Source organism: Vombatus ursinus, unplaced genomic scaffold, assembly GCF_900497805.2.
Source record: "Vombatus ursinus unplaced genomic scaffold, bare-nosed wombat genome assembly UNPS02014774.1, whole genome shotgun sequence".
NCBI lineage: Eukaryota > Metazoa > Chordata > Mammalia > Diprotodontia > Vombatidae > Vombatus > Vombatus ursinus.
Window position 1 is genome coordinate 15,633,574 of NW_020954552.1, and position 21,653 is coordinate 15,655,226.

The 21,653-nt window shown below is 42.0% G+C and overlaps 2 protein-coding genes across 2 annotated transcripts; both read left to right on the top strand.

The window, feature by feature from the left end:
• Positions 1-7,819: 7,819 nt before the first annotated feature.
• LOC114044647 (40S ribosomal protein S23) lies at positions 7,820-10,571 on the top strand. The gene is made up of 4 exons (XM_027864219.1): positions 7,820-7,909; positions 9,183-9,342; positions 10,106-10,226; positions 10,378-10,571. Exons 1-4 carry the CDS (start codon positions 7,906-7,908, stop codon positions 10,522-10,524), a joined length of 432 nt encoding a protein of 143 aa, XP_027720020.1. The 5' UTR covers positions 7,820-7,905; the 3' UTR covers positions 10,525-10,571.
• A 3,437-nt stretch (positions 10,572-14,008) lies between these two features.
• On the top strand, positions 14,009-20,124 carry LOC114044681 (40S ribosomal protein S23). Its single transcript, XM_027864302.1, has 4 exons — positions 14,009-14,072; positions 14,168-14,327; positions 19,316-19,436; positions 19,933-20,124. Exons 1-4 carry the CDS (start codon positions 14,069-14,071, stop codon positions 20,077-20,079), a joined length of 432 nt encoding a protein of 143 aa, XP_027720103.1. The 5' UTR covers positions 14,009-14,068; the 3' UTR covers positions 20,080-20,124.
• Positions 20,125-21,653: the final 1,529 nt, after the last annotated feature.

Below are 21,653 nucleotides of genomic sequence, written 5' to 3' on the forward strand. Positions count from 1 at the left end.
ATTTCTAAGGGCCTGTCCCCAGCCCCAACATAATTAGGAAAGAACAAAAATAAACATTAAAGAAACAACACTAGCAAAAGATTTTTTTTTCAGTAAAGGAAAGAAAAAAAAGAGCTTTCCCATTCAGTGGGAAAGTCTATTCCTAGCTGATGTTTGAGAGCACATGGTATTATTCTGAAAGAAATTAGGGACTTGAGGTTGACTCATCTGGAATAAAATTCTTCCCATGGGCTCTTTCTAACACAAGGGCCCTCAAAATTTTTTTGCGTCATGGACATCTTTGACAGTCTGAAGTCTATAAGACCTTTCTTACAATAATGTTTTAAATAACAGAAGGCAATACTAAATTTCACTTAGAGATATAGAGGCTAAATTTCACTTAGAAATAAAGATGTCAGTTTTTTCCATCCAAGTTCATGGACCCCACTAAAATCTATCCACAGACCCCCTAGGTCCATGGATTCTGAACTAAGAGCTCCTGTCCTAACACATGAGCCCCGGGTCCCTGGCAATGACGATGGAGATCCAAATGATAGTCCAGACAAATCTCTCCAAGTAGGGGTGCCCTGAAACATAGGAACCCCAAATTTTTCCACTGTATCCTGGCAAAACAGTAGAATACTCTAAAGAGAGACTGGAAGTCACCCAATGATAAATTAAGAAAGCTAATTTTTCCAGAAAAATCAACCAAACTAAGATAAGCCTCACACATGTGAGGCTCCTATAAAGGAATGAAGCACTTAAGTTGATTGAAATCAGTCATTCAAATCCTAGATGATACCCCAAGATATGACATGTCCTAAGGGACCCTTTCCCACAAAGGGGCTCTAGCAGTGGACTCATGCAGATCCGTTTCAGTCTTGGAGGAGCCTACCTCCAAAGAGAAAAGAATCAGTCTCTTATACTCTCTGGATCATTATTTCCACCTCAGAGTTCCAGGGGAAATCTCTTAAATAAACCTTATGTATGGCTTATGTCAAGGGTTTCTTCCAAAAGGGATTAATAGTTATCCTTCTAGAAAAGATGCTCAATATATAAAGTAGTTGTCAAACATAACAGATATAGGATGACTATTTATTTCTTCCACCACAAAAGAAATGCTAAAAAAATTAAAATTAAAAAAACCTTATTTCTCATGTTAAAACCCTTCAGACAGCAGGTGTTGACTTCTCTTACTTCCAAGAAGAGAAAATGTGCACAAAACATTGAAGAAATATACTGAACCATTTTTGTTTGTTTTTTTTTTCCACATCTGTGTTCAACACCTTTGGAAAAAAAGTCAGTGTGAATCTTGATTTTTTTTGTGCCTTGGAATCCTAAGGCTCTGAAAGGAACCCCTTTCTAGCTCCAAGGAAACCTGAACCTGACATCTCCTGACAGTCATCTCCTCAATTCTATTCTTAAAGTTCTCCTGAGAACAGGCTTCTACAACCTAATAAATACCCCATTCTAGTACTTGGCAACCCTCTTAGTGAAGATATTTTTTTCCTTTTCTGCTAACCAAAATTTCCCTTGCTGTTATCAGCCCATTTCCTCTGGTTCAGTCCTCAGCCAAGTAAGAGAACAGCTGGTTAGCATCATCTGCATAATCACTCTTAATATGCTTGTTAAAATTATAGCTCCTCTCCAATAACCTCACAAAGGGAATCAAAGAACAGCTTTGTCAGCTCTGCCATCTAAGACCCTACACAGAGGCTTAAACATAATGACAGGAAACACCAGAACAGCCCTGAATGCTACTAAGATTATATGGCAACAGAGAAATTTACCAAGAATCATCCTTCTCTTTCTTCCTAACCTCCCCATCTTGGCAAAGAAATAAGACGCGGGGGCAATAGGAAATAGTCAGAATGAGCAGACAAGGGGCACTCCTACATCACTGGTGAAAGAAAAATTGTTTTTTAATCATTCAACCAGGTGAAATTAAGCATTTAATATTTACCACTTATGTGCATGTAATGGAATCGTTAGTCTCAAGTATTGTCTGCTTCCTTTTTCACATCTAGACTATCCCCATTTAAACTCATCACATTTCCATAGTAACCACAACCTCATTTGTTAAAGATAAAATGATAGGAAATTATGTCTAACTATCATTAAATCATTTGGTTCATTCTCTCCAAAATCTTCTTTTTCCTGAATATGAAATGAAGACCACCCAACCCTTGCTCAGATGAGCTCCCTCGAATCAGCTCTTTTGATTTATGGAAACAAATCTCAGCTTTCTGTTCCCTTAGGGTCAGAAATGTGTCTTTTTTTTTGGTGACAGAAGTGATAATCAGTCTCCTTTTTGTCTCCCCTCATTTACCTTGTGACTAATAACCAGCCACAGCTAGACCAATCTCAAGTTAGTTCTTTGCATAAGTCACCATACATGAGTACAGTGCTATATTCAGCTAGGTGGTATAGAATAATGGGCCTGGAATCAGAAGACCTGATTTCAAATCCACTCCAGGCACTTACTATGTCATCCGCAATAAGTCAGTTAATCTATGTACGCCTCAGTTATCCTAGGGATAATAATAGCCCCTACCTCCCAGGTAGGTGAGGATCAAATGAGATGATGTTTATTAATCACATAGCACAGTACCTGGCACATAGCAAGCACTTAATAGTAAGCATGTTACCTTCTTCCCCTTTACTTCCCCCTATAGGAGCAAAAATGAAGATGGGCATGAGGTAAAAGTGAAGGAATATCTGATAGGTCTTTTGCTCCACAGATATCCACTTAAGATCAAGAGGAAGTTAAGAAGATTGCCCCTAGGTTGGGTGTACTGCCTATGGCATGACTTGGACAAGAGGCAAGCCAGCCTAACTCAAGGAAGAAGGCATCCTGAGGAGGGGACAGGAGGTAAGTTGTACCACACAAGTCAAAACACTACCATTTCAACCATTATCTCCCCTCAGATCTCTATGGAGATAGCCCAGGACCATAAACTCAAGAGCTATGGTAATAGCAGTGCCTCCCCCTCCCCCAATAAATGGCCCTTTTTCTAGTTCAGACCCCAAAGCAATCATTAAGGAGAGTAATTACTGTGAAGAGGCTCACCTTCCTTGCCACCATCACCACCAACTGCTGACCAACTGCCACTGACAGATGGGAAAGCCCAAGGGTCCCAGTAGTAGTAGTAGACACCCCCTCCCACCCAGGCAATTGGTCATGCCCAATATCAGTAGCCACCATCCCAGGAAGTAATCACTGTGGGGATGCTACCTGAATTACCATCATATGCTTTACTGCTGCATCCTAGGGACCACAGGACCTTTCTATCTGACTTCCAGCTAAAACCTCCTGTATGTGTTATTTCCAGTAAAAGTGACCTATTGTCTTACTTTTCTATTGGTATCTCCAGCACTTAGCCCAGTGTATAGCATATGTTATTGTTGCTGTTCTGTCCTTTCATTTGGGTCAGACTCTTCATGGACTTTTCTTGGAAAAGATCCTGGAGTGGTTTGCTCTTTCCTTCTCCAGATCATTTTACAGATGAGGAACTGAGGCAAACAGGGTTAAGTGATTTGTCCAAGATCACACAGCTAGTAAGTGTATGAGGCCAGATTTGAACTCAAGAAGATGAGTCTTCCTGACTCTAGGCTCAGCACACTATCTACTACATCACTTAATTGTCCAATAGTTAACACTTAATTCTTTTTCAAGAACTCGCACATTCAACCATTCAGTCATTCAAGAAGAGCACAGCATACAAATACAGGCATACACAATCCATATCACTGTAGGAAGAACCCACATTATCACACAGTAATTACAGATCTATTTGAGTGTTAGCCTAGTAACTATTACCCCCTTTCTCCTCCCCCACCCATTTAGTTTACTGGTGAGAAAAAATTATTTCTTATCTACTTTGTGAACCTTTTATCCACCATTTCCATCTGAGAGTCTCAATAATATGCCAATGATCCCACCATAAGAACTTTTCTCAGGCAATTAAGTATTTACTGAGTGTTCACCTTGCAAGAGATAGTAAGAATACATAGACAATCTTCAGAATGGGGAGGGTTCTCCATAGTCAAGTCAATAGTCAATAAACATTTATTAACATCTACTATGGGCCAGGCACTGTGCTATACTGGATACAAATGCAGAAAAAAAAGGACAATCCCTGACCTCAAGGAGCTTACAATCTAATTTGGGAAGACAAAATACAAAAGCACAGTGAAAAGCTGGGGAAGGTGGAGCATAGTGGAAAAGTAGTCAGAGAAGTCTCAAGGTAGTGCAGCTAGGTGTGAAATTCTCAGACTATCTAGTCCAGCTGGTGCCTGAGTGGGAATGTCCACAGCAAATAAATTGAACAAATGGTCATTCCACCTCTGCTTGATGCCCTCCAGTAAGAGGGAAGCCTCTACCTCTCCAAACCCATTCTACTACACTAGTTACAGAGAAGGACCATGTTGTTTTTCATCTTTGTGTCCACAGCAACTAATACAGACCCTTGACTACCATAGACCCTTAATCAAATTTTGTCTAATTGACTTGAATTTATTTAGTGGAATCACTCATCAGATACTGTCATCAGAAGTCAAGATCATTTATTGAAAATCCCTTGTCACAGATTACCACTAATAATAACTGAAATCTGTGTAATTTTAAAGGTGGTAAAGTGCTTTACAGATAGATTCTCTCATTTGAGTTTCACAAAAAGCCTGTGAGGTAGGCATTATGAGCCTAATTTTATTTTTAAAATGTAAACCCTTAAATTTTAGTATATTTTTATTTATTTTATTAATATTTCCCAATTACATGTAAAAAAATTTGACATTCATTTAAAAAAAAATTAATTTCCAAATTCTCATCATCCCTTCCCCCTCCTTGAGAAGGAAAGCATGTTGATATCGATATATAAACATGTGGGCAATTAGGTGGCACAGGGGATAGAGTGGTGGGAGTCAGGAAGACTTATTTTCATGAGTTCAAATTTGGCCTTAGATACTTACTAGCTATACCACCCTGGGCAAGTCATTTAATCCTCTCTGCCTCAGTTTTCTCATCTGTAAAATGAGTTGGAGTAGGAAACTTCAAATCAACCCAGGATCTCTGCCAAGAAAACTTCAAAGGGGTTCACAAAGAGTCTGACATGACTGAACAATAACAATCTACTCTATATTTTGCTTTTTGACAAAGACATTTTCTGAGCTTCACAATTACAGAAAACTCCTTTATATGATCTGAATTTATCAGGTAAGATCCTTTAGGTCAGGAGCAAAGTTTCTCCCATATTCAGTGTCAAAGTACTCAGGCCCTCAAATAAAAAGCAACAGAATAATTTTCCAGTATGTCTGTTGGGAATCCAGCAAATTTTCTCTAAAATTCCTCCCAGCTTTAATTTTCTATTCTTTTATTCATTCATTCAGGATTCACTTCAGGAATGAAAGAGTGTGAAGGACAGAAGACTATCATCAGAGAAGGAAATTTCCGAATTCAGGATCATGGATTAGTTCTAGTTTGGGGTGATGATGAAGTCTGAGGTACCAACTAAACAATACACAAGTATTAAGTACCTACTATGTGCCAGGCACTGTGCTATGTGCTGGGGATATACATATAAAAGTGAGATAGTCCTTGCTCTCAAGGAACTTACATTCTATCAGAGGGATACTATATAGTGGTATGACTATGAGGTATGACCGCCCCTTTGGGAGCTGAAATGGAGTGAAGGTGAAGGTCAGGAGAGATGAGGAGGTTAGTTAACTAGGGGCCATCACATGTTAGGACTGAGAGGAGAATTGTAAGGAAGCCAAGTACTTAAGCCCTTGAGAAATAAGGTGGTGGGGGTGGGAAGGAAAAACTTAGATGCTGATTCCTCCTCCTACATGTATTAGAGGGTAGAGGTAAGGGGACATCAAAGAAGGAACAACCGGTAGTGGAGGTGAGTGGCTGCAGACAAGGTACTACCAAGAGAAAGCCATGTTTCTATGAATACAGGATCGCAAAAAGAGTGAGAGAAGATGAGGTCTAAGATGCAGGGAGTTCACTAATGACAAAGTTTGGATTCCAGAAGGTACATGAGTGGAAGAGTAAGGCACAGAAGAATGAGGACTGGAGAATGGTAGTGCTGAGCTAGATAGAGAAAAATAGCAGGTGAAAGGGATTTTTAACCTTAACAGCTCTGAATTATAGGGACCAAAGAAGCAAACTGGGGAGTGAAAAAGACAAATTGGAGCCGGGATGGCCCAGAAGTTGGAAGAACAGATAGGAGGAAAGTTTGATACAATCTTCTCCAACAGATTTCCCGAGTCAGTCATTCCCCCTTGCTTTCTAACCTTGATTGTCTCCTTCCTTCATGTCTTCAAAAATGCCCAGGTATATATTCTTCATCCTTAAAAATCGTCATTTGGTCCTATCTATTTCCTCCAACTATATGTCTCCTCACTTTTACAAGATTCTTACCCCCAAAAAAGTTGCCTCCTCTTACAGTCTCTTCTTGCTCCATTCTCCCTCACTTCTCAACCCTTTGAAATCTGGCTTCCCACCTCTTCACTCAACTAAAACTGCTCTCTTCAAAGTTACTGATGATCCCAGTTTCGAAATCTGATAGCTTTTGCTTAGTCCCTTCTCCGTGGGGACCTCTGCAGAATCCGACATTGTTGAATTTAAGAGACATCAGGTTATGGGGGTGAAGGGAAGGGTAGATGAGATTAGTTTCGGACATAGGATCACATCACCGTAGGATTAAGAGAAAAAAAGGAAATTAAAGAATAAAAGGAAATTCAACCCTCCTTTTACAAATGAAGAAATTGAGACCTGAATTTGAGGAGCCGTTGATACTCCTTTTGGATCTTCCTGTTTGTGGGCACGAGGAGCAAATAACATTGGATGAGGTGGCCTAAGATAAAATGTGTTCCAGGGAAAACTATGTTTCTATGAGCCAAAATTGTGGAATGCTTAAGGAAAAAGGGACGTGTGAGTTGTAGTTTATTAATAATAGAACATTTGAAAACACAGGCCTGAAGCTCAGGGACAGGGCAGGCAGTGTGGACACAGGGCTTTGAGAGTCATCCACAGAGACGGGATAATTAAAGCCACAGGAGTGGATGACGTAACCCGGGGGAAGATGGAGAGAGGAGAGACGAGGGCCAAGCGCAAACCTTGGGAGGGTGTCTATGGGAGGAGAGGGGGAGCTAGGGAACTAGACACGGAAGCCAAATGAATGGGGGTAACACTAAGGATCCTGTTCACAGCGTTCAGGGAGGGGGAACCACGTAAAACACGTCTGGTCACCCTGTAGGAAGCTGCCTCCCCGGAGCCCGGGGGAGGCGGTCAGAGGCCAGACTGCAGGTGGTAGAAATGGGGGGACGAGGAAGTCAAGGGGGGAGGGGGAACCAGCAGGGCAGCATGAGGGAGGGCGGGGTCAAGAGGTTTTTGAAAGAAGGGAAAAAGCCAGGGCACGTTTGTCGTCTGAAAGGAAGGAAGGAGAAGAGATACGATTGTATCGACCACATCGGGCTTTGCCCACGAACAGCAGACCTGACCGTGGCCCTTTAACTGTCTCTCCCCACATGCCTCTCTTTGGCCGACCTTGCACCCACGTGGCGCCGGCTTCCGCCCGGCTCCAGCTGGGCTTCAGAAACTGGCAAGCCCTTCATTGAACGCATGCGCTTCCGGCGTGGGGTCTTCACAGCGCGCCCGGCTGCCTGTGGGAGTTGTAGTTTCCCTCCTGCTTCTCTACGCTTTAGGAATTAATTTTATTATTATTTTCCTAAAAAGACTTAGATTCTGGCTCCCAAGAGTAACCCAATCGGCCGTCTTCCCAAATAGCTACAACGTGACTTCTGTCAGGCTCGGCGCGGACAGCCCCGGAGGGTCCTCGGCCGAGCTCGCGGCCGCAGGGGATTGTGGGCGCGCACTTCCTTCCTTCCTCTCTCTTTTTTCTCGGCCCGGGCAGCGGCAGCATGGGTGAGTGGCAGCTCCGCGGGCCCGGGAGGCCGGGGTCGTGGGCTGTGCGGGACGGGGGCTCTGGGACGTGGAGGCGGGGCCGCTGGGGCGCGAGGGGGCGGCAGGGAGGAGACGGGCCGGCGGCCGTGGCACGTGGCGGGGGCCGGGAGTCCTCTGCTACCTCGGGCCCGGGGCTTCGCGGGACGAGAGCGGGGTCAGGGCTTGATCCCGGGAAGAAGGGTGTGGTCGGAGCCCCCGAAAGATTGCCTTCCAGGAGCAGATCCGCGTTAGCCGCGGCTCCGTCGGCAGCTTTTCTCACTCCGGGGTTGCCGCTTGTGCAGGTCATGGCCCAGGTTGGGAGCTGGCCCGGCTTGGTGATGAGCCGGGAGGCCGGGCCGCGTCCTCCTTACACCGGGCAGATCTTTCCCCTGGTGGTGCTGGTGCTTGTTTCGTGAATTCCCCAAAGGCTTGTAACTGCTTGTGCATTTATAAAAGGCGAAAGTCGGCATTCTCCTTCGGATCTTATGTGAGCATATATGTCAGGGATTTGCCAAGTAATGGGAACGAAAATCGACAGTTTCTGCACTGGAATGAGATTTATATCAATCACCGAACGAGTAAATGTTTATTATTCCGAAATCATTAAACATTTATTGCCAGAAACTGTACTAAGTAACTAGTTAGAAGGAAAGGCAAAAAATTGACCGTGGCTTCGAGTATGTCCTACTGACGTCGTGTTTTGTAAATATGTAATAATGTAAAATATATTCGGAGTAAATGGAAAGCATTAGCAGTGGGAGAACTAGGAAGAAAATTTAGGTAGACTAGAAGGTAGAATTTGAACTTGAATCTTGAAAGGAAGCTAGGGAAACCAAGAGACTGAATGGAGGAGGGAGAACATTCCATGTGTGTAGTGCCAGGCTGCAAAGACAGGAGATGATTTTTGTGAGAAACAGCAAGGAATAAAGGCCTACTATGTGTCAGGCACTGTGAAATAAGAAAAAAGCAAAAGTTGCAGTTCTTAACGACCACACATAAATGGTATGGGGAAAGGAATCTAAAAACTCAGTCATCTATTCCAACTTCTGCATTTTACACATGAAAGAATTGAAGTCCTGACTGAGATCAAAGATGTAATACAGGTTAATAGTACAGACAGTGTTAGAAATTTAGGTCCATAGACATCCAATGAAGTGTTACAGAAAACATGCTGTGTTCCTCAGATTTTGAATATTTGCCAAAAGATACTGTATTTTTTAGCTTAAATTTAAAGTGTCAATTGTCCTTTTTTTAGGTAAGTGCCGTGGTCTTCGTACTGCTAGAAAGCTCCGAAGCCACCGGAGAGACCAAAAGTGGCATGACAAACAATATAAGAAAGCTCATTTGGGCACTGCGTTGAAGGCCAACCCATTTGGAGGAGCATCTCACGCAAAAGGGATTGTCTTGGAAAAAGTGTAAGTGGAAGATGGGTATTCCTGTACAATTTTAATGTGTTATATAAATTGCATGTAAATGAACAAGTTAACTTAATTGCATAATTCTGGTGTTCTACTGTCACAGTCCATCTATTATCAAGTCATGGTAATTCACCAATTAAGTTTGAGAGACAGCCCCATATAGTGGCCTTGGAATCTGGAAGATATGGGTTTAATGTCCTCTAATGAGACTTTGGACATATCACTTAAACTTAAGTACCTGTTAGGTGCTAGGCATTGTGCTAAATTTGGGATACAAAAGACAATCTGATGGGTAAAAATTTTTTATCTCTACTGTCCTGGATAGTTGGGGAAATACCATGTATGTGCATATAATCTTTGAGCATGGTCACTGCAACAGTGGAGTATATAATTTCAGGGGATTCTGTTTGGGCTTTTAATTTCACAACTGGTAAAGCTGATTCAGAGGGGATGCGTATATCGGCATCTGAACAGTCCTTAGCTCTTTTAAATAACTCAGTGGTATCTAAGTTTAAAAACCATAACTTTTTCCATAGAAAAGAATAAGGGTTTTCATAAGTAGTTGAATTCCAGCCAGCTTGTATTGCAACAGTGCATTTTTAAATGCACATGTATTTGTCTAATGTGAAACTGCATGATAATTTTGTTGTGCTTTTGGTTTTTGCATTTGGTTTTCAAGGGTATTTAATAAACTTGGATTGAACTAGTAAGTTATGTCTTTGGACTAAATAAATGGCTCAGTTTGTGTGGTTTATTGTAGTGGTGTGGAAGCCAAGCAGCCCAATTCTGCCATCAGGAAGTGTGTGAGAGTCCAGCTGATTAAGAATGGCAAAAAAATCACTGCCTTTGTTCCCAATGATGGCTGCTTGAACTTTATTGAGGTAGGTATTTCTAGTGATTTAAATTTAATCCATTGTAATTATTCGTATTTGGCCTTTTCCCCCAGATTAAAAAGGAATGAAGTTAAAGAACACAATGTCATTATCTTTGGGTCTGTTGTAATTATTTAGTGATGTTTTGTTTTTCTTTTAGGAAAATGATGAAGTTTTGGTTGCTGGATTTGGTCGAAAAGGTCATGCTGTTGGTGATATTCCTGGAGTCCGATTCAAGGTTGTAAAAGTTGCAAATGTTTCTCTTCTGGCCTTGTACAAAGGCAAGAAAGAAAGACCAAGATCATAAAAATTGTATGATGTCTTTGTCATAGTAAACAATTTTCATGTAACAAATGTGTGTGGCTTTTTTTTTTCTCATTTAGATGATTCTTAAAAGTTAGAATAAGTTATGCCTGTCTTGCTATAACTTTGTGAACAAAGCTGTTTAATAGTTGGCTAGAAGTGGAATGATGTGTACAATCAGCAAACATCTTATTTATTAAGCACTTATTATGTGCTGGGTGCTCAGGATACAAATACAGGTTTGAAATAGCTCCTGCCTTCAAGCACATCATATTCTCCTTGAGGAATACAACATGATATGACTGAAAGCCAAACTTTTTTTAAACATTAGATTAATTTAAATGTTAAGTAGATATCTCAGATATTTGAACTGGACATTTTAATCTGCTTTCATCACAAGTATTAGGGAAGAATACATCAAATTAAGAGTTAAAATATTTACTGGGCTATTTTGAATGGAAATATGTTTTAATTTCAAGTCAGGATGGCAATTTAAATCACAATGCTTTACAACTAACATTATAAACATTTTTGTTAACAGATATGCAGTATATTAACTAATTTGCCAGAAGAAGGTGTGAACTTGCTTGTGTATATATGTCAATATTTTTATAAATTGTACTTGCCCAGCACTTTTATTATAATGTAGATATATAGATATTATAATATAGATATATAGGTATTATAGATAGATATGTCCAAATTTTATGAATCTCAATAGAGAGCTGAATGTTTGTGACTTTTGTGAGATGTATTGAGTTAAAGGAAGGCAAAGATCACATGGTTATGTCTTAGAATTAGGGACATTAAGAAGCTGTAGTGAATTCTTCAAGATCACACAGTAGAAAAGCTGGGAGCTCTCCAGCTCCAAATCTGGTGCTCTTTAAATCCACTACATTCCGTTGTAATGAATGCCAAGGTTTCTAAAATACTAAGCGCATGCTCTGGGCTAGGTTGTAGGGATAGGAATGGGGAAATCACTAGCCCCCATGTAAGAGAAATTTAGTCTTATAAGATGTACAAGAGGTGTTAACAGCATTGAAACACATAGGCATGTATTCACAAATGTTGAATTTGATAAATTCCAGCTGAGAAAGCCAATATGTATATCCTGTTCTGATGCCAAACCAGAATGTTCCTTGGGACCAAACCCAGACAACTCAGGATCCTGGGGCCGAATTGCATAGCAACAAATATGGCTAGATTTGGAATGATCTGTCAGGTCAGTAAGAAGCTAAATATAGCAATGTTTACCCCTTGAATATACCTTCCTGGAGCTAAGAAACCCAGAATCTGACAGTGGTGCCAAAGGCTCAGACCCTAGTGATACAGATTCCAGTTTAGACATTCTAGATTGTTGATCAGGGAATGGTATTTAAGTCTTGGTTTTCTGTCTTGGGTAACTTTCATTAAAATTAGTGGGGAATTGGGAAGGAGAATAAGTATTTACAGTGATTTGCAGAAGCTCCTTCCATTACTGCAGATGGGTAACTGGAGCTTAAAAGTTTACTGCCTGTGATCACACAACTGGTTTGTCAGAAGCAATGTTTAAACTTGGGTCTTACTCAGACTGGCTCTTTATCCAGTACAGTGCTGCTCATTCATAACAGATGCTTAACTAAAGTTGGATTCAATTTATGGTTGGGAGGTGTGCAGTAAGTCAGGAATTTAGGTGGCATTTAATTCTGAAAGAAATAGTGCTGTATCTTTGGATTTGGGAATCATGGCAGTTAAGCACAATGAACTACTTTTTGCTACTTTAGGACATTAGGCTAACTATTTGGAGCCTCAGTTTTCTCATCTATAAAATGGGAGGATTGGGTAAAATGATCTCAGATCCTGATGAATGAACTATGAAAATCAGTTCCTACCCTGCCACAGTAGTATGTGTGCTTTAAATAATTTAACCTTTGATCTTGGTTTCTCACCTGTAAAAAGAAGATAAAGCCTGTCCAGGCAGTTGCATTGTGTTGCAAGGATCAAACGTGATAATGTAGGTGAAAGCTACATAATGTTGGTATTAAAGACAGTACTCTTCCATTATGTGAAAAAAAATTTGAATGTTAGATTTGGACTGGAAGGACCCGAGTTTTATTCCCAGCCCTGCTTCCTAATATGTGTGAGACCTTAAGCAAGTTTCTTCACTGTCCTCAAACCCCATTTGAAGGTGGTCTCCTTTGAGCTCTAGATGTTCCTCTGCAGGTATCTGAGCCTATGATTTTATCTGTGTGGGAAATGCTAATGTGCAGACTTCGATAATTCAAATTGGTCATTTGTCTTCCATTTATACATTCTTAGAGTTGGCTGGTTGTGACTGCCTCTGGACACCAGTCAGGATCTTACTTAGAGTGGTAAGGGTCCTCAGGCCATCTCCAGCCCTCTCGTTTTACAGGTGAAACGACCATCTCAGGTCTGGTGACTGGTGCAGTCACATAATAGGAAGTAAGCATCAGGGAAGGGATTTCCATCTAATTCTTTGGACTCCCTTTTCACATCCTGAGCTCAGGTCTTCTCCACGCCCTTGCAGGTTCTGTCCACTACACCAAGCTACTAGTCGTGTTTTAGGACAAAAGTGGCAACACACACTCCTGACAGCCTGAACCAGATTTAAAATGCCTGATCTTAATGTGTTGATGTATTAATAAAAAGAAATATATAAACGTGATTTTTTTAAGTCAATATGCGGCCTGCAGGGATCCTTATGTGTGGTTCAGTGGTTTGTCACTACTGATTTAGGACATCTCAGATGAATTTAATGGGGCCATCCTTGAATGGGTCTCATCATCCTCTTACAGAACGTCGTCAAGGGGCAGATTGGTGTAGTGGGAAGAGCCCTGGATTTTACTTCATGAAAAGCTGGAGAAATCTCAACCTCTGTGAACCCCAGTTTATTCTGTAAAGTGGGGATGATAATAGCTAACGTTAACGTAGCTCGCTGAAAGAGTGTCGGGAGACAAGTTATTATATTAGTCTTTGTTGTTCAGTCGTGTCCAACTCATTGTGACCCTGTGGACCATACTGTCCGTGGGGTTTTGGCAAAGACACTAGTGGTTTACCATCTCCTGCAGTGGATTAAGGGAAACGTTAAATGACTTGCCCAGGGTCATACAACTAGTGTCTGAGGCCACATTGGAACTCATTTCCTGACTTGTCTCGGCGCTGGATCCAATGAGCCATTTAGGTGTCTCACACCTATATAAAATTACTGTAGATGAACTGTCCTCGTAAACTGCACATGGGGATACAAAGTATCACAGAGTGCTGGGCGGGGGCCGGGCCACGCGAACAGCTCCTGGTCCTTTCCTCTCCCTAACTGGAGATAGCCCCTCCCTCTCGCACGGTGGGCATGCTGGGGATTTGCCTGGTCCGTCCCACGTATCATATAGCTCTATATGGCTTTGGAGTTTCAGGCGCTGCGCGGGACAGCCTGGCGGTGAAGGAGGCGGGGGAAGGACCGGGGTCCTCGGCCCGGCTCGCGCGATGTCTAAGACTCGCGCGTGCGTAGTTCATTCTTGCTGGGCTCCGGGAGCTGCGCGGGCAGAGGCGAGATGGGTGAGTGGGGGCGGCCGGAAGCCGAGCGGGGAGGAGGAGGAGGGGGAGGGTCCCGGCCCCGGCCTCGCCCTCCATCGCTCGGTGCCTCTTCCCAGGCAAGTGCCGCGGACTCCGCACGGCCCGGAAGCTGCGCAGCCACCGGCGGGACCAGAAGTGGCACGACAAGCAGTACAAGAAGGCCCACCTAGGCACGGCGCTCAAGGCCAACCCCTTCGGGGGAGCCTCGCACGCCAAGGGCATCGTCCTGGAGAAAGTGTGAGTACCGCCCCGCATTTATGGGGCGCCGCCTGTATGCCGGCGTCCGGACCGGGTGCCTCCGGGGCGGGGACCCTGCCCTCAGGGAGCTTCCCTTCCCCGGGTGTCCGAGCCCAACCTGAGGGTCACCGGCACGTGGGAGGGCGGGGAGGTGGGGGGGTGGCCCGAAGCCGGGTTTGGGGGGGTCGGAAGGGGCCGTGGGGTGTTTGGTGCAGCGAGACTGGGGGCAGCTCGTGGAAGGCGCCAAATGTCAAATAGAAGAGTTTGCTGCTGGATCCTAGAGGTAACATGGGAGCCACGGGAGTTTATTGAGGGAGGGAGAACTGCTTTAGGATTACCCCTGGCCGTTGTATGGAGGATGAACTGGAGAAACTGGAGATGAGGTTAGGGTGAGACCAGTGAGAAGGGTCCGAGCTAGGGTGGGCCAGGCTGCAGGAGATGAAAGGTCTAGTAGAGATGGAAAGTGCTGGCTTTGGCATCAGAGGCCCTAGTGTTAGCCCCAGTCAGTCAGTAAACATTTATTAAGTGCCTCCCACGTGCCAGGTACTGGGCCAAGTGTTGAGAATGCAAAGAAAGGCAAAAGACTCCCTGCTCTCCAAGTGCTTACAGGCTGACCGGAGAGAAATCATGAAATTACATACACATGAGATAAATAGGTAGCTATAGATGTAGAAATAATAAAGGGAAGGCACTGGAAAAGGCTAACTGTAGAAGGTGCGATGTTAGCTGGAACTTGAAGGAAGCCAGGAGGCAGAGATGAGGAGGGAGAGCATCCCAGGCGTGGGTGAAAATGCTGGAGTCTGGAAGACAGAGAGTCTTGTTGGAGGAACAACAGGAGGCCAGTGCCACTGGATCCTAGAGTACAGGAAGGGGTGGAAGGAGGCTGGAAAGATACAGGAAGGGGCCAGGTTGTGAAGGGCTTTGAATGCCCAACAGAGGATTTTATATTTGATCAGAAAACGATAAGGAGCCGCTGGAGTTTGTTAAAGGGAGGGAGGGAGGGAGTGCAGCATAGGAAGATTACTTCAACAGCTGAGTGTAGGATGGACTGGAATGAGGTGAGGATTGTGGCCTACAGACCAACCAGGAGGCTACTGCAATGGTCCAGTTATAAGATGATGAGGGCCTGCACCAGGGTGGGAGGAGTGTCAGGAGAGAAGGGCATATGCAAGAGATGCTGAGAAGGTAAAGTCAACAGGCCTCAAGCAATGGATTGGATATGGTGGTGTGAGAAAGAATGAGGAGTGGAGGGATGACATCTAGGCTGCAAGCCAGGGTGACTGAAAGGATTGGTGGTACCCTCAATAGTAATAGGAAAGTTGGGAAGAAAGGAGGATTTGGGGGAAAAGATAATGAGATCAGCTTTGGACATGCTGAGTTTAAACTCTCCGTAGGAGATCCAGTTCAAGATGTCCAAAGGCAGTTGGAGATATGAGAGGAGAGGTCAGGAGAGAGATTAGAGCTTTTTAAGTAGACTGAAATTCGTCCGAATAGAGACAAAAATTGAATCCAGGGGAGCTGATGAAATAGTATAGGAGAAGAGGACCCAGGGCAAGCCCAGTGGGACACCTGTGGTTAGCAGGCACGACCTGGACCAGTGAAGGAATGGTGGCATAGGAGGAGAAACAGGAGAGATTTGGTGTCTCAAAAACCTGGGGAGAAGAGAGTATCAAGGAAAAGAGGGTGATCACCAGTGTCAGAAGCTGCAAAGAGGCCAAGAAGGCTGAAGATTTGTCAATTAACAGATCATGAGTAAATTTGGAGAGAGGCGAGAGAGCAGTTTTGTTTGGATGATTAGGTTGGAAGCCAGACACTAAAGAGTGTTCAGTGAAAAGAGAGTGAAAGGAAAGGCAGTGGAGGCACCAGCTTTCTCAAGGACTTTAGCCAAGAAGAGGAGAGATAGAGGACAGTAGCTAGCAGGGGTGGGTGGGTCAAATTAAGATCTTTATTTATTTTTTGATGGTGGGGAGACATGGGCACGTTTGTAGGCAATAGGGAAGCAGCCATTAAATGGAAATTGAAGTTATGTGGATGATAGAGAAGATGGAATGGAATGGCATCATTTGTGCATGTGGAGGGGCTTGCCTTGGAGAAGGGCCAGCTCTTATGTGAGGCAGGGTGAAGGTGCAGATAGTGGGGAAAGACATCTGATGAACAAGCCATGAGGAAAGGAGAAGAGGGAGTTCTTGGCTAATAGCCTCATTTTTTTTCGGCAAAATATTAATCAAGGTGATTAGCTGAGAGACTGAGAAGAAAGGGGGATGGGAGGTTTGAAGTGGAATGAAAGGTCTGAGAAAGCTACTGGTGGATAATATAGTGGGGTAATTAGGGATTTGTAAAAAGATTGCCTAGTATCAGTGACGGCCTTTGGCATCTTTCTGGGTGGTGAAGTGGATAGAGTGCTGGGCCTAGAACCCGGAAAACCTGAGTTCAGATCCAGCCTCAGACACTGTGTGACCCTGGGTAAACTACTTAACCCTGTTTGCCTCCATTTCTTCATCTATAAAATGAGCTGGAGAAAGCAGTGGCAAACCATTTCATTATCTTTGCCACGAAAACCCAAATGGGTTCACAAAGAGTCAGACACAACTAAAACAACTGAACTGTGAGGGCCCAGTTGAGATTGTGTAACAGAAATTTGTGGTAGACCTAGTCAGTCAAGCTTTGTAATTCTTTGTTCAGCGGCATGTGTGTAGGAGTGAAGGTAGTAGATGTTGAAAGTGGTCTGAGGCTGAGGGTTGGCAGGGCAAGGTCTTTGAAAGGATAAGTGGGCAAGGGACTCATGAGAAGGGGACAGTGTAGAGCTGACCTGATCCATAAAGAGGTCAAGATGACATGGACACCATGATCTCCAATCGCTCAGCCCTTCAATCCTCTCATGCCACCATCCCTGCACTAGCCACTCTCCTCTTTTCCCCAGAGAGGTCAGGGACTTGCCTGTCTGTGGCCACACAATTAGTGAGTGTCAGAACCAGATCTTCTAACTCCTGAGTTGTCTATTTTTTATTCCAGGAAAATGATGAGGTGTTAGTGGCTGGCTTTGGTCGAAAGGGCCATGCTGTTGGTGATATTCCTGGAGTCCGCTTCAAAGTTGTAAAAGTAGCCAATGTTTCTCTTCTGGCTTTGTACAAAGGCAAGAAGGAGAGACCAAGATCATAAAGTAATTCTAACAATAAATTTTTTCATTTAAAGAGTGTCAGAGAATCCTGTACTTTAGTCTTATTCTTTCATTCCTTATTTCTTTCCTAATTGGTCCTACTGTTCCTAGACACTACCAAAAGAGGGAATCTTCAAAAGTACAGCTCTAACCATGTCTAACCATTGCTCCAAAACCTCCATCGGCTTCTCATTCACAAGATAATTCATTCCACAGGTGACACTGAAGGTTCCCCACAGTAGTGCCAACCTCTTTCCATTTTGCCCCATAAGAAATCTGCTATTTTCCTTTCTCTGTGCCTTTGGCTATGCCCTTTCCCTGCTTCTTAATTTGTCTAATCCGGTCCTACTTAGTGTAACTTTCTCCCATGATGTATTCCCTCTCCTACCCCTCAAGCTCCCTGGAACCTTGCCCTTTAACTTCCTGTAGTGCATTTTACCAAGTATGATTTAGAGCTTAGAGGACCCTTAAGAGATCCTCTAGTGCAACACAATCATTTTACATACAAAAAAACAGATCTAGGGAGGTTACATGATTTGTCCACAGGTAATAAGTGATAGAGTCAGGATAGAACCCATATGTCTCTGACATCAAATATCCCTTAGTATTTATGTGGTTTTATATATTTGTCTTTGCCTTATATTCCCCCCCCCCCCTTTGCTCCCCCCACACCGTTAAGCTTCTTGAAGGCAGTGGTAAGGAGGTGCTCTGTGACAGAAACAAGGGGAAAAAATATCCAAATGTCAACTTGATCACTTATTGAGTGACTTTTTGAAAAAATAATCAGTAAAAATAAGTGAATACTTAAGAAAACCTAACAAGAAATGGCCACTTAAGCACGTACCAGGCTTAGGAATCGTTTTCAGCTTTCTTACACATGCACAGTCATAAAATTTCACCTGGCTCAGGACCTTCATGGTTGTCACGTAGTTTAGTCTCTTCACTTTGCTGATGAGGAAACAGACTCAGAGAAGATTGGAGAGACTTGCCTGAGGTTCCTCAGGTAGTGGCAGAGCAGGCTGTAGACTTTCAATATTGTGATCCTTCACAGGAGAGAATACCTGGTCTGTTCAAGCAGGTATTGAATAAACTTTTTACTACTGGGATGTAATTTGATACTCCATGTCTTCGGGTTACTTTTTTTTGAAATTCTGCTCTTTGGGTAGGAATTATATAACTTGGTGCAGTGGAAAGAGTATTGGATTTGGATTTAGAGGGCCTAGGTTTGAATCCTAGCTCTTCCACCTGTCTGACAAATTTCTTAACTTCTTTGGGACTCAGTTTCCTCATCTGTTAAAAGCATTTGACTGTATGACCTGTAAGGGCCTTCTACTTCTACTTTATGTCCAGTTTGCCGTTTTATACTAATACTAGAGCACTGTAATATCTTCCATTAGCACCTAAGCTTACTTTCAACTTTGCATTGTAACAATGGGATATATCAAGGACAGCACTGGGTTTAGGTATCAGAAGTCCTAGGTTTCTGAGTTCTGACTGCCCTATTTACTAACTAATTCTGATAAATCACTTCATCTCCACAGCCTCAGTTTCTTTGTAAAATGGAAATACTTCCTAGTTTACAGTGTGAAGGAAAGCATTCTGTAAGCCGTAAAGCATTATGTAAGTGTGAATTACATTCTTCTTAAGAAGTACACTAATATGTTAGGTTTTTAGCAACAATGGTTGAAACAGATTTTCAGGTTAGCCTTTTAGTAACCAGAGTACCCCATTCTTAGAAGTATGGTTAATTGAGATTTTACTCTACTACTTAAGGAAGTTGGAATGAAAGTTCCCAATTAATGAATTTTTTTTTAAACACACTTAATTTCAGGGGTGTGGAAGCCAAGCAGCCCAATTCTGCCATCAGGAAGTGTGTGAGAGTTCAGCTGATCAAGAATGGCAAGAAAATCACAGCCTTTGTTCCAAATGATGGTTGCTTGAACTTTATTGAGGTAATTTATTTTTAAACAAAAAGGAAATTATTGGATAGTTGTTGGGGAAGCTGGTCCTTTTACTTTCTTTTAGATAGCATTTTGACTTTTTAAACATGGGGGGAAAAATTATTCTGTAGAAGAGTAACTCATGGACAAAATGAGTAATGCTACCATACAGGTAATGGTCTGCCCTGGACGAGTGTAAATGTTTATTCAATAAAAATTGCTAATCATTTTTATACTGTCTACTACCTATTGATGGAAATACAAACTGGTTTAAAAATATCCAAATAAATCATTTGATTTTTGGTGTTTATTTGAAAGTAAGTATAGAGGAAATCTCAATAATTGTGATTGTGTTTTTCTTCAGACTAAAAATTAAACTTTTTTAGAAACGGTAATATTTCTTTGATTTGTTAGTATAGCTGAGTTAAAACATATTTGTGATCTGCTAGATATACAAATTTAAACATATGTGGTCTTCTATATGGTAATTTCTTATTTTTTATTCCAGGAAAATGATGAGGTGTTAGTGGCTGGCTTTGGTCGAAAGGGCCATGCTGTTGGTGATATTCCTGGAGTCCGCTTCAAAGTTGTAAAAGTAGCCAATGTTTCTCTTCTGGCTTTGTACAAAGGCAAGAAGGAGAGACCAAGATCATAAAGTAATTCTAACAATAAATTTTTTCATTTAAAGAGTGTCAGAGAATCCTGTACTTTAGTCTTATTCTTTCATTCCTTATTCTGTCCCCCTTTCTCAAGGATCTTTTAAGAATTATTTATTATATTTTAATTTGTGAAATAAAACAAGCATTTCCATAATGTAGAATTTTAAAAAGATTGCAAATGAAACTGAAAATTATTATGTTCAACTTGCTATTCCTTTTAAATATAAAGTTATGAAACTTTTTTCCCTTCTCCCCCCCCATGGCTACCATTAGACACAAATATGTATACATATATAAAATTATTGTATACTTCTGTTTATCAGGTTCATGTCTTGCCTCTAACAAATTGGCTCTGGCAAGTTATGTAATCTCTCACTTCCCTAGGTAATTCTAAAACTAAGTTGTGAAAGCAAATACCAATCTGTTTTTGTAGAGAAGGGTTAGTCCTCTTTACTAGGGAAATCACAGTCCATGTGCTTGATAAGTCTCAAAAGCAAAACCAAAGGCACCAAGAACTTTACTTCCTATACAATCAGAACAGTCGGCCACGCTAAATTAGAGAAATGCAAATTAAAACAACTCTGAGGTTCTACTTCACACTTATCAGACTGCCTAAGATCACAGAAAAGGAAAATGACATGCTGAAGGGGATATGGGACACTGTCAGTGGAGCCGTGAACTGATCCAACCATTCAGAAGAATGATTTGGAACTAGGCCCAAAGGGCTATAAAACTGCATACCCTTTGACCCAGCAATACCACTACTAGGTTTGTGTCCCAAAGAGAACAAAGAAAATATATACAAAAATATTTATAGCAGCTCTTTTTGTGATGGCTAAGAATTGAAATTTGAGGGGATGCCCATCAGTTGGAAAGCTGAACAAGTGGTATATACTTATGATGGAGTACTATTGTGCTTTAAGAAATGGTGAGCAGAATGGTTTTAGGAAAACTTAGACATGAAAAGTGAAGTGAGCAGAACCAGGAGAACAATTTACATAGTAATAGCAATATTGTAATGATAATCATTTAGCTGCTCTGATCAATACAATGATCCAAGACAATTCCAAAGGATTCATGACAAAAATGCTATCTACCTCCAGAAAGAGAATTTAGTGCAGACTGAAGCATATTTTCTTTCACTTTATTTTTCTTGCCTCCACCCCCCACCTTGGCTAATATGGAAGTATGTTTTGCATGACTTCTTATTTATGAATATCATATTTCCTGCCTTTTTAATGAGTGGGAGGGAGGCTGGAAGGAGGGACAGGATTCAGAACTGGAAATTTTTTTTAATTAAAAAAATTTCATATTTTATTTTCCTCCAATTACATGTAGAAACAATTTTTAATCGACATTTTAAAAACTTTGAGTTTCAAATTCTCTCCCTCCCTCCCCTGCCCCCTTTGAAAAGGCAAGCAATTCAGTATAGGCTATACATGTGTAGTCATGCAAAATATTTCTATATTAATCATGTGAAGTCATAGACAAAAAAAATCAAGAAAATGCACGCTTCAATCTGTATTCAGACACCATCATTTGTTTTTCTGGGGATGGATAGCATTTTTCA